The sequence below is a fragment of the Anomaloglossus baeobatrachus genome, chromosome 4, assembly GCF_048569485.1.
Source record: "Anomaloglossus baeobatrachus isolate aAnoBae1 chromosome 4, aAnoBae1.hap1, whole genome shotgun sequence".
Taxonomy (NCBI): domain Eukaryota; kingdom Metazoa; phylum Chordata; class Amphibia; order Anura; family Aromobatidae; genus Anomaloglossus; species Anomaloglossus baeobatrachus.
The window spans coordinates 197,008,801-197,021,594 of record NC_134356.1 but is presented as its reverse complement, the minus strand read 5'-3'; the positions used below and the strand labels follow the sequence as shown (position 1 = coordinate 197,021,594).

Here is a 12,794-nt window from a genome sequence, read left to right as displayed (position 1 = left end):
ACCGTGAATAAAGATTAACTGCCCAAAATAAACCTACCCCGTTAGTCTGTCCTAGATGCCCTATTATGGAAATTTGTCTGAAACGCGTTAGTCTGAAAAGGTATACATTTCCTGGAAGAGCCCGAGATAAAATATGTTGGGTGTACAGTGGACTTTTAGTTATTAGTGTTACACATGGAAATCACATAGGAGAAAATCTATCTGTAAAAACAAATGACATGCTGTATTTTCCATTGCAGTCCTCCGAGGACACATCAGCTAGTAATAATAATTCAAAGATTTAATTTAAGGATAATGAGGAATGTTATAACTGTATTCCAAGCTTATGACATAGTGGCAGTATGGGGCGCCTCACGGTATTCTGTGTGGGCGCTTGGATTTTAGTGCCAGCTGTTTGCTTAAGTTATGGCCATGGCATGGTTTGGGGCATCATATTCATCTGGAACATTGCCAAGATGGTGGAGTTTTTATGCTTTACTAAACTATCTTGTCTAGGGCTCCGTGTAGTTCTAGCGTTAGGGCCACACTATCCGATTTTTCTTGCGTATATGAATTTGGAAATGTAATCCTTTAGATTTCAGCTTTACCACTGATTGAACCATTATTAGCTAGACACCGATATATTTGTCCAAAACCACGCAGGATATTTACCGTACTCTAGTTTATAGAGGACCTGTTCTGTGCCCCCCCCCCAAAAAAAAATGATTTTATTACATAGTTTAAATCTCTGTACTGTCCTGAATCCTCCACTGCTTTGTAATATTAATTTTATCCCTTCATTGCGGAGCTATCTCCTTTTTCTGGTTTGGCGCTAAAAAGGAATTTGCCACCTAATCAAGGAGCAGCCAACAAAGCTGATACCACGAAGCAACATATTCCTATTGGATGAGGTCGCACCCCTTCTGGTCACATGGGTATGACCTCACAATAGGTCCTGCAAGTGAAAAGTTATATCGATGGTATAATAATTATACTAATTGTAACGGGGAGGGCGTAACTATGTTTACCCCCCGCCCCTCCCCCGATATTATCTGATCCTCAGCTGCTGTCGCTCAATAAGATGGTGATTTTATGAACTTTACTTTTTTGGATCTTAAAACCAAAGCATCCGAGGTGACCATTACAGGTATGTAGAGAATCAGCCTGATAGTGCCAGTATAGCATTGCGTTTAGGTTACATACGAAAATACTGGTGATTGGTGCGCTTTAAGAAGCATTGAATATGGTGAAAACTGCAATGAAAATCTGCATAATAATGAGCTTGCTGGAAACTTGAAATCCTCACCATGGTTTTATTTTCATGTGGATAGCGGAAAAAATGTGTGAATGGGATTTTGAAAAACCCTTTTATTAGATTCTAAATTCCTGTGGACTTGCAATCTGCATCGCAAATCCATGACAAATCTGCGATGTGTGAACTCGACATAAATTTTCTCTTGGAGGACTAGTCCACCACTACCATGACTCTCCTCAATAACCGCTCAGCAGCATTTGAAACTAGTTGAACAGCATGATCTCATGAGATTTTTCTGTCCTTGTGAGACCGCGCTGTAAGAAGACTAACCTAAGCGGCATGTATCAGACGAGTCACACTGAGAACAGGGAACTTTCGCAACATCACATTATTTAACCAGTTTCAGATGCTGATAAGTGGCACTTGGGCAGCATCAAAAAGGTGAGGACTATACACCCGAAGAGAGAACTTTCTGTAGCACCTTTTTAGACCAAAACCATACATGGTTCCAAAATAGAAAAACGGCATATCTTTGTACCGGAGGGACGAAATTTAAAATCTGAAAGCAGTGGCAGATTCAGGACAGCACAGGGATTCTGGAAAGTATTAAACTCTTTTGGGGGGGAGGGGTGGCCATGTGACAGGCCCTTTTTAAGCTGCCCCAAACACTTGATAACTCCCCTAACTGACTTCTACACAAAAGCGCTCCATCTACTAATCGCTCTTGTGTTCTCTATGAGAGAACCGCTGCCGGACAGCTATGGCGGCTTATCTCTTAATACCCGGCAAGTCCAGTTTTGGACCGCCAAATTATTATTTTTTTTTTGGTTGTCTAATTTTCCTACAAGATCATCCATCAAAGGAAAGACTGGGCCCTCCATTTACATGAAACTGCTGGATGAACTTGTCAATATTGGAGGGTTTAGCCAATATTAGTCCATTGTGTATTGGGTGGGCTCCAGCCTTCATAATAGAATATACAATGTAATTAACACGTTTGGAGCTGTAACCTATTTATAATATGTTCGTATTTCTATATTAACCTAACAATAGATTCAACTTTCTTCAGTGCATGTCCGGACATGTTTTCTTCTTCATCATCCCCTCACAATTTTTGGGTTGCTGATCAGTCCTTTCCGTCCCGCTGTCACTACACATTAAGCATTGGCACATTTTTATTTTTAATAGTGAGTCACTGCTCTGTTTCTCTAACATAGTCACTTTCCCCGCTGGCAGCTCTGGTCCCACGTCACTACAAATACTCAGTCTGTGTGTAGGAACCTGTGTGTCACTTGGGCATATGCTAACGGTTAACACCTTGTGGAGCCCCAAGCCAACAGTGACCTTGCCTCAGATAATATTCCACATCGCCTTTGTTTTCTTAGCTGGGGATTTTTTTTATCAGTCTAATGAAGGCAAAATATTATAACCTACTATCTCATCATAAAACTGATTTTATCAAACGGCTTCCACTATGAATTTGCAAGAAAAGAAATGTAATTTCATTAATCTTTAGAATTTAGTTTATAACATTTTCTTTTGATTTATATAAAATGTAAAGTGGCTAGGCGCAATGCATTAAAGGTGCCATTAGTAATCCATACCTCTGAACCGTTCTGTAATCTCAGAGGATGAGGTTTATAGAGATGTGACCCAAAAAGGGTATTTCTTGGAGGAATGGTTGGTGTTTCTTGGTAGATGAGGACAAGACTACAAAAGTCTTGCAGGTCCCTGTATTCGAGTGTTTAGAGGTATGTCATCCGGACTTGAACACACTGTAGAATTGTTCGACATGCCAATCTCTGATACAGTTTTTACTTCTTTCAATATAGAGAGTAAAATATCTTCTACATTCTTCTGCCCTTAGTTACAGGTGTATTTGCAGTGCATTTTTCAGTTTTATGTGCACATATTATTAGGCAAAGTACAAGTGCTATATTAGACTGTGTGAAACATTTCCACTACTAATGTGATATGTGATGCCCTCTCGTTTATCCTAACTCTTCCTAACTAGCACTTCCTTGATATACTTTTGCGATCTACTATGCTCCTGTAAATTTATCTCCAAGACCGGAATCGGAACAGCTGAGCATTGTACGTCACTGGTGTGGGCTGAGAGGAGAGGGAAGTGTGATCTGGATATGCATGCCCAGCCTGCTATCATTCACAGAGAGACAGCCCTGCCCTCACCAGTGACGTGCCTTGTTAAATTGGTCCGATTTTGGTTGGTCTGCAGATGTAAAGGATTAAAGCTACAACAAAAAGGTATTTACAAGAGCCTCTTAGAGATAAGGTCACAGGAGCAGAATAGATAGCAGAAGTATATTAAGTGTTAACCACCCCCCCAAAACCCCTCAACCCCCCCCCCCTCCCCGTCACATTTAACGACTTAGGGGTACTTCACACACAGTGAGATCGCTACTGAGATCGCTGCTGAGTCACGTTTTTTTGTGACCTCATTAGCGATCTTGCTGTGTGTGACACTGAGCAGTGATCTGGCCCCTGCTGTGAGATCGCTGCTCGTTACACACAGCCCTGGTTCGTTTTTTTATTGTTGCTCTCCCGCTGATAAGCACACATCGCTGTGTGTGACAGCGAGAGAGCAACAATCCTGAATGTGCAGGGAGCAGGAGCCGGCGTCTGACAGCCTATGGTAAGCTGTTACCAAGCTAAACATCGGGTAACCAAGGTGGTTACCTGATATTTACCTTCGTTACCAGCCTCCGCAGCTCTCACGCTGCCAGTGCCGGCTCCTGCTCCCTGCACACGCTAAGCTAAGCGGTGTGCGCTGGTAACTAAGGTAAACATCGGGTAACCATACCCGATGTTTACCTTAGTTACCAGTGTCCACAGCTTCCAGACGCCGGCTCCGTGCAAGCGCAGCGTCGCTTGCACGTCGCTGCTGGCTGGGGGCTGGTCACTGGTCGCTGGTGAGATCTGCCTGTTTGACAGCTCACCAGCGACCATGTAGCGATGCAGCAGCGATCCTGACCAGGTCAGATCGCTGGTCGGATCGCTGCTGCATCGCTAAAGTGTGAAGGTACCCTTACCAGCAATCCCGAAAATGATGCGACCTGATAAGGATCACTGGTAAGTTGCAGGGAGGTCGCTGGTGAGATATCACAGTCAGATTTTACCAACGACTCAGTAACGATCAGCGACCTGTATAACGATGAGCGACCTTGGCTTTGAAGAAAATTAAACCAGAGCAGTGTGTAACGATCAGCGATTTCACAGCAGGGGCCAGGTCACTGATTAGTGTCACACATAGCAAGATCACAGGTGAGACCCCCTATTGCGTTACAAAACCTGTGACTCAGCAGCGATCTCGCTAGCGATCTCGTTATGTGAGAAGTACCCCTTAGGTAGAGTTAGGATAAAAGAAAGGGGATCACATTAGTAGTGGAACATCTCTTTAATGAGTGAAATTCATGGTGAATAGCTGCAACAGAAATTGACATTCTGTGGATTCTAAAATCAGGAGAAAAAAAAAAATCACAGCATCTAGAGATGATTTGTTCCAATTTCATCCGCATGGTTGGTATTGTCCCGCTTGGATATAGTGTAAATATGATTCTTAAAAATCCACAGTATTTATGTTGTCAAATCTTAAAAAGTCCATTTTTCATAAATTTTATCTGTTTACCAAATCTTGATTTACTTGCAATGCACCAAATATTTACTATTATATTTCCAAGAAAGTGTTTGGGTTTTTTTTTTCCCCATTAAGTACAGTCCAACTAGTAGACCTCTACGCCAAAATTGACCCCTTTTGTATGTATGCACTGATCAAATAGTTCAGTTAGGACACATCACAAAAATAGAACTTTAATGCTTTATACTTTTTTTAACTTTAAAAAAAAAATAAATATTATGTGGTGCATATTAAAAAAAGCATTAATCATTATTGGGTTCCTTCATATATAGTTATGTCTTTTTAAAGCACCACTTCAGTTTTTTTTTTTTTTTTTATTTTACCTTTGGAGTTGTGCTTTAAATCTAAGTCCCTTGCCCCCTGTATTATACTCCCCCTCTGGCATCTTCATCTGTTATCAGCACATCTCAGGTGAGTCTCAGTGATTTGTGACCTGCCGGCAGCTCTAATGTTTCATGGAGCGCGCCAGAGGTCACAACTTCATGCATCTCGGAGAGCCTCGTTCTGCCCTCATTCTGGCTCTCATAGACTTGCTTTGAGCTCTTGTGACGTAACTTCTGCTTTCCGGCCAGACAGAAGTTATGGCAACAAGATGGCATCGCAGGAGCAATCGCGAGAAAAGGTGAAGACGCCGGAGGGTGAATATAATACAAGGCGCAGGGGACTTAAATTTAAAGCACCAATTCAGCAGTGAAAAAACAAATGCTGGAATAGTGCTTTAGGCTATGTGCTCATGTTGCTTTTTTGTATGCAGCAGAAAAAAATCGCTCATTTTTATTGCGTTTGTACGTTTTTTCCAGCTTTAAGTGTTTTTTTTAATCATGACGATCATAAAGTTCAGACACTATACTCCCGCGATAGCCACCCGGTCTCCGGCTGATGTTACAGCCGGGACCCGGCTCACGCCGCTCCCAGCAGTGTAACCCTCCCTCACCACTCCTCCAAATGATGCTATCAATGCGATTGCAGCATTCAGAAAGCAGGGAGAAGTATCTCTCCATGGCGATCGGGTCCATGGAATGCGATGACATGGACCCGATCGCTGCCTTAGTAACCCTGGGTCATCATCACGAGGGATGACCTTGGGTTACTGAGCTACTGATCGCCTCACACACCATGCTGTATGCACGGTGTGTGAGCCGAAGTGCTTCATTATAATCCTTTGTAGTGATAAAGCTCTGCAGGGGATTATAGAAACGCAGGAAATAAACACAAAAAAACATTGACATGCTGCTTCTTTTTTTCTGCAACAAAATCTGTACGGAAAAAAAAGAAGCAGCGTGTGCACAGCAAGTCAGGATTCTCATAGACTTTGCTGGGATGCTTTTTCCTTGCTTTTATTGATTAAAGAGAAGCAAGGAAAAACGCATGAAAAAATACAAAAAAAACCCATAAAGTGGGCACAATACCTTAAAGGAGTATTACTAAGTGATAGTTCATCATCAGGAAATACCATCACTTTGTAATCGGTGGGGGTCTGAACATCAGGACCCCCGCTGTTCCTATGAATGATGAAGGCACAAGTGTAGTGATAAGTCATTTAACTATGGCTCACTAAAATTTCCTTGCATAACTTGATTCCCGAGGCAGGCAATGTGTAGGGAAAAAATGGTGGATAGACCATAGCACACACTCCTCCACAGATCCTGAAAAGGAAGGATCCGCAATGAGAACAGTCCACAGATAATAACAATAGTCCTTTTTCTCCATTTACCCAATTGTTAGTAAATACATTGGAAAACAAAACCAATCCGAAACAACGTCTTAAAATAAAGAGTGGGCGCAGGTTCTGCAATTTTTGGAATTATTTGCTCATCTTGGAAAACCCAACGACTATATTTATCTTAATGCTCTAAAATATATTGAGCGTCCACATGGTTTCCATTCAGAAGCTTTGTCTATTTATGGCCTCTTTTCGCCGCAGACGTGTATTAAGGACGGGACCATTTCAGTTACTAAATTAGAATTCGTCGTCCAAAATTAATCGGGCCACATATTTTGCATGTCGGTACGTGGGTTTAAAAACAGCTGTTGCCCGGGGAACAGATATGTTTTCTGTACACAGACCAAATATATGTTGTGAAGACTACAGAAAGCCTGCCCATGCCAACTGACCAAGCATGCTGCGAGTTATGGGTAAACAGCTGGAGAGCCACTCACCCGGTTTTAGAACATGTCTGTTTTTATGGTCCTGTTGGCCTTTTAGTAAAATGCCCGATGTGGACTAATTTATGTAATGGTGCGTTTGATGGCTGCTGATTTATTAAAGTGTAATATTGACTCTTAAAACTGAGTTGCTAAGTGTTTCTAGAATATTTAAAGGGAATCTGTCACCAGATTTTTGCCTGGTCCCCATCAGAGAGCAGCATATGTAGTGGCAGAGACTCTTGATTCCACTAATGTATCACTTACTGGGCTGCTTGCTGCAGATCTAAAAGTTTTTTTAAAATGAGGAGTTCTATATAACTCCACTCACGCCACTGACTGGCAGCTTTCTGTGTACACTGTGCATAGGCAGAAAGCTGTCAATCAGTGGTGAAGGTGAAGAACTACATGGAAGAGTAGTCCTTTCTTGCTGATAAAACTGTTATTTTATCAAAATTGCACCAAGCAACCCAGTAAATGACACGTGTCTGGAGTTGGGGTCTCTGTTTCTACATTGTACTGCTCCCCGATTAGGCAGCCGATTCCTTTTTAAGCCCACTGTTAAATTTCTAAATATGGCTAGGATTACTAAAATATAAATACACGCCTCAATACGTTAGGGATATTTTGCTTTTGGGCAAAATTTCAGGATGATCCTAAATTGCTCTCCAACCTTTTCAGGTGAACGTAATGTGATTGTTTCAGTACTTTTTGCACAACTTGCTGTTCTGTAACAAGAAGCTTATTGGCAAAATACTGAATAGGTGTTTGATCTCAGAATCGCCCAATAAATTTTGGGGTTTAATTAGAATTTGTAGTTAAACCTTCCTCGTCATCATTCTGTTCATATTGACATTATCAGACCAAAAAAAATATACCTAACAACTGATCAACCGTGCATCTCCATTGCGAGGTTTCAAGCAGGATGTTCTCAGATTGAAGTGGTCACTGAGCTTAGTGCATCAGAGTGTCATTAACAGGTTGCAACAGAGATACAGAGAGACTGAGACTGAAAGTCACAAAGGTAGAGAAGTGGATGTCCTTTAGCCACATCCCATTCTGTTGACCGCCTCATTGTGCACAATGTCCTTCAGAACCAGATGACGAATGCCACAAAACTTTAGATACATTTAAGGGAGGTGAGAGGCACCCACGTTTCACATCAGACCTTACAAAATCATTTGCATCAGTGTGGTCTGCATTCTAGACGACCTGCAAGGGTACCTGACCACACCACCAGGTACAAGAGTCATGGTCTTGCTGGACAAGGGACCAGTGGGTCTCAGTGCTGAACACTGGTGAAAGTCAATTCACGCTGAGCAGAAATGATGGCCGCCAATGATTTTGGAGACCTCAAGAAGAGCACTATGCATCAACCACTGTTGTCACCAGACAAGCCTATGGTGGTGGTGGTGATGTAACCTTGTGGGCATGTGTGTTTAGTCAATATAGATCTGCCCTACACTTTGTGAATAGTACAGGGACAAGCCCCTACTACTTGATTAACATCATTAACCCAGTCATTGTTCCATTACAGGAATAACACAGGCCGCATAGGGAATGGCTGCTGGAGACTGGGGTACATCAGATGGAGTGGCCTGCACTTTCTCCAGACCTGAATCCCATAGCAAATCTATGGGATCAGCTGTGTTGCCATGTATTTGTTCATACCTCTGTACCCAAGAATCTCAATGACCTGAGAGCGCCCTTCAAGTAGACTGAGATGCCATGCCTCAACAGACTATAATGCCACTTGTGAACAGCATGAGATGTCATTATCAACTGGTTGTCAACACTGGTTTTCCAATGTTCTGTCTGGACCTTGCCTTTGACCATCCATTTTGCCGAGCCCCTTTGTCCCTATCTGTTACCTTCCTGGAATTCTGACCCTGGACTGTGACCTGACTACACTTTTGTCTTACCCCTTTGTTTATTCTGAGCTTTTTTGGTATGACTCCAGACCTCTTGATTACCCTGCTTCACGACTTGTCCGTGAGTAGTGACTAGCGTCACCACAAGATCACTGAGCCCAGTTATTGTCTGCAGGGGATCATGTCATGTTACCAAACATCAATGTACAACGGTACAGAGTGAATTCTAAAGCTGCAAGGGTAATTGAGGCTGCTCTTGTTATTTAAACAGTGAATGCCAGTGGAATAAAAATATATGAACATGCAAGTAAATGTTAAAGTGTGCAAAGAGATCCTAATTAAAACCACACTGACCTGATGTTGATATCCTATCTTAAGAATAAACCAGCAATATTGGGATCTCTGAAAACCACTTTAAGATATCCACTATGATGTGCTGTAATTGATGCTCAAGGCCACAACGACAAGTTATTGCGACATTGACGTTTTTGGGGGGTATACCCACCACTGTTGTTGGCGTTTGTTTCAAGAAATTATTTGAGATGAGCAAGTCACCATTGCATGCTTCTGCTTAAATGGCCTACATTCATGATAAAATATCACTGTAGCGTTAAAATATTAGATTCTACATAAATTTTTCCCGAAAGCCAAATATCCCTAATTTTTGTAAGTAATGTATATACTTTTTCCGAATCATGTGGTACCATTATGTTCTGAATTTGGGCAGAAATAGGAGCCAACTACCACCTGATCAGTTGTTGTGAGCATCTTCTACTAGTTTTCAGAAATGATGAAGTGTTTTGTCGTAAAAAAAAAAAAGACGTTTCACACAACTATCTTTTGACATCCTGAGAAATGAAAGAAAAGAAAATTTAATCTTTTGAGTATGTGACCTACTCTGCACAGTGATACGTTGATGACCACGGTCTTGTTCGGGTATTATGCTTATTTATTATTTATTATTCTTTTTATATAATATATATATATATATATATATATATATATATATATATATATATATATATATGTGTGTGTATGTCTTTAGGCTAGTAACGTGCTCTGTCATATTGTGATCGGGACTAATTCATACCTCATATTCTATTTCTGAAACAGGTATGTGCCATCATTGGGGGAACATTCACTGTAGCCGGCATTCTGGATTCTTGTATTTTCACTGCATCTGAAGCCTGGAAGAAAATTCAGCTGGGAAAAATGCACTAGATATCATTTGCTGTCTCCCATCACCAACAAGAACATGTGGAAGACTTTGAAGGAGTATCAACTATTAATGAAATTCCTATTTTGTAGTTTTAATTGAAGTAGAAGACATGAGTCTTCATTACTGGGTGCATACAGGGACATTTTAGAAAAATCAAGCAATATTCAAACATGACTCTTGGAGCCCCCTTACGGAAAAGGTACCTTATGTCTACAGAGGCTACCATTTTGTGAACTGATCAATTGCTTTACTAGGTACTGCAAGCAGTTGATCCTATAAAATGCTTGCCTTCCTCAAAAACAGCAGGCCATTTGGCCACATTTCTTAGTGACACATTCCAGATTATATGGTGGTTCTCTTGCTATCTAGAGCCTAAAGCACTTTATAAGAAGTCACAGTGCAGTGTATTGTGTGCCAAGGTAGATTTATCTAATCCATTGACCTCGCTATGTAGAGATTTTGACAACGTTACACTTTTAAATTGACTTTTATTTTATGAGATTTATCCCCTGATCTATTTTGTATTTATTTACATAGTCATGCTAATGATGGATGCCATCTATAATTTGGTCATAACACTTTTTCAACAGCCTGTTACATATCTTATTGACATTTGGAATTCATGACTGCCACCCAACCGTAGATGTCCCCTTAAAGGGAAGCAATCAGTAGGATCACCCCTCCTGAGCCAAGTTTTTATAGGGGCACGTAGGTCATAGAAAGTTAAATAAAGTGATATCTGTGATCTGATGTCTTATTCCAGAGAAATTCACATTTTTCTTACATGCAAATGAGCTGTGCAGGGGCACAGATTTCTCTGCGAATCTGCCCCCAGACCTTATTCTAAATGAAAGGGGTGTTACCAGTGTGAGACATGTAATGACTGACAGTCTGCTCTCCTTATCCACATGTCTCAGACTCGTAACACCCTCTTTCATTTATAATAAGCTCTGGGGCAGATTTTCAGGGAGATCTGTATTTGGCCCTTAAATCTTAGTTTATTTGCATATAAGAAAAATGAAATAAGACATCAGATCACAGCTATCAAAGTATAATTTTCTTCATCTTTCTATTACCTACTTGCCCATATAGATGGCTCTGGATACTTGATTCTACCTCATACTCCATTTAAACAAAGAGTAGGTTCACACAAGCATGTAGAGTCCAGAAAACTAGGATCCTTTTGTCCTAATTTGTCATCAGTATGCAATCCACGTGCAATCCATTTTTATTCAGCAATGGATATTAAACGTTTACAAGGGTAAATACAGTTTCCTGTGTTAAAGAATTGCAATGTATCCATAGAATTCAAATGTTTATATGGTTTCTTCGTGTGGAACCCAGTTTTTCTTTTGCTCACCCCTAGACTTGAATGGGTCTCTTCTGACTCATGGAAGAAACCAGTCATTTTGTGATTTTTTTTTTTTTTTTATTCACAAGTGTATTCGATCTGTGAAAAAACAAACAAAAAAAAACCGTGAACAGTTCAACTGAATTACACTGGTCCGAGTGCTGTGTGTTTTTCAATGGATTACGCTCAGACTGGAAATACGGTCGTGTGAACAAAGCCAAAGATGAAGAATTTTAACATGCTAATCATTTTTCCTTTCCTGAGATGACTTGCTGTCCGAAACGACAGCAACTTCTTTCTCTCTCTCCCCATGAAATAATAATGCCCCTCTACCGGACATGTTTATGTATAGCCCATGGAAGCTGTTGGCCCCTCTATCATTTGGCTGGTTGATTTCTTTTCCAGGCTACCCATAAACGTGCTCCCTTATCTTGGCCTGTCCTATTTGTATAGTTAGCTTCAGGAGTTAAGGCCCAGTCACACTAAACAACTTACCAGCGATCCCAACAACGATACAACCTGATAGGGATCGCTGGTAAGTTGCTAGGAGGTCGCTGGTGAGATGTCACACTAAGCGACGCTCCAGCGATCCCACCAGCAACCTGACCTGGCAGGGATCGCTGGAGCGTCGCTACACGTGGAAGCATGCTGCGCTTGGTAACTAAGGTAAATATCGGGTAACCAACCCGATATTTACATTGGTTACCAGCGCACACCCTTAGCGCTGGCTCCCTGCACACCTAGCCACAGTACACATCGGGTTAATTACCCGATGTGTACTCTTCTACGTGTGCAGGCAGCATGGAGCCGGCTTCTGCGGACGCTGGTAACCACGGTAAACAGCGGGTAACCAAGAAGCCCTTCCCTTGGTTACCCGATATTTACCTTCGTTACCAGCGTCCGCCGCTCTCACACTTTCAGTGCCGACTCCCTGTTCCCTGCACACATAGCCACAGTACACATCGGGTTAATTACCCGATGTGTAGTCCGGCTACGTGTGCAGAGAGCAGGGAGCCGGCACTGACAGCTGAGAGCAGCAGACACTGGTAACGAAGGTAAATATCGGGTAACCAAGGGAAGGGCTTCTTGGTTACCCGCTGTTTACCGTGGTTACCAGTGTCCGCAGAAGCCGGCTCCTGCTGCCTGCACATTTAGTTGTTGCTCTCGCTGTCACAAACAGTGATGTGTGCTTCACAGCGGGAGAGCAACAACTAAAAAATGGTCCAGGACATTCAGCAACAACCAGCGACCTCACAGGAGGGGCCGGTTGTTGCTGGATGTCACACTAAGCAACATCGCTAGCAAGTTGTGCCTCAGCA

At 41.8% G+C, this 12,794-nt stretch overlaps 1 protein-coding gene across 1 annotated transcript in view; it reads left to right on the top strand.

The window, feature by feature from the left end:
• The window catches only part of ERGIC1 (endoplasmic reticulum-golgi intermediate compartment 1), a 140,284-nt gene extending 127,965 nt beyond the window's left edge, over nt 1–12,319 (top strand). The window contains exon 10 of the mRNA XM_075342352.1: nt 10,019–12,319. Coding sequence (XP_075198467.1) covers nt 10,019–10,126 — 108 coding nt within the window. The 3' untranslated portion in view covers nt 10,127–12,319. The remainder of the gene's footprint in view (nt 1–10,018) is intronic.
• The last annotated feature ends 475 nt before the right edge of the window (nt 12,320–12,794 follow it).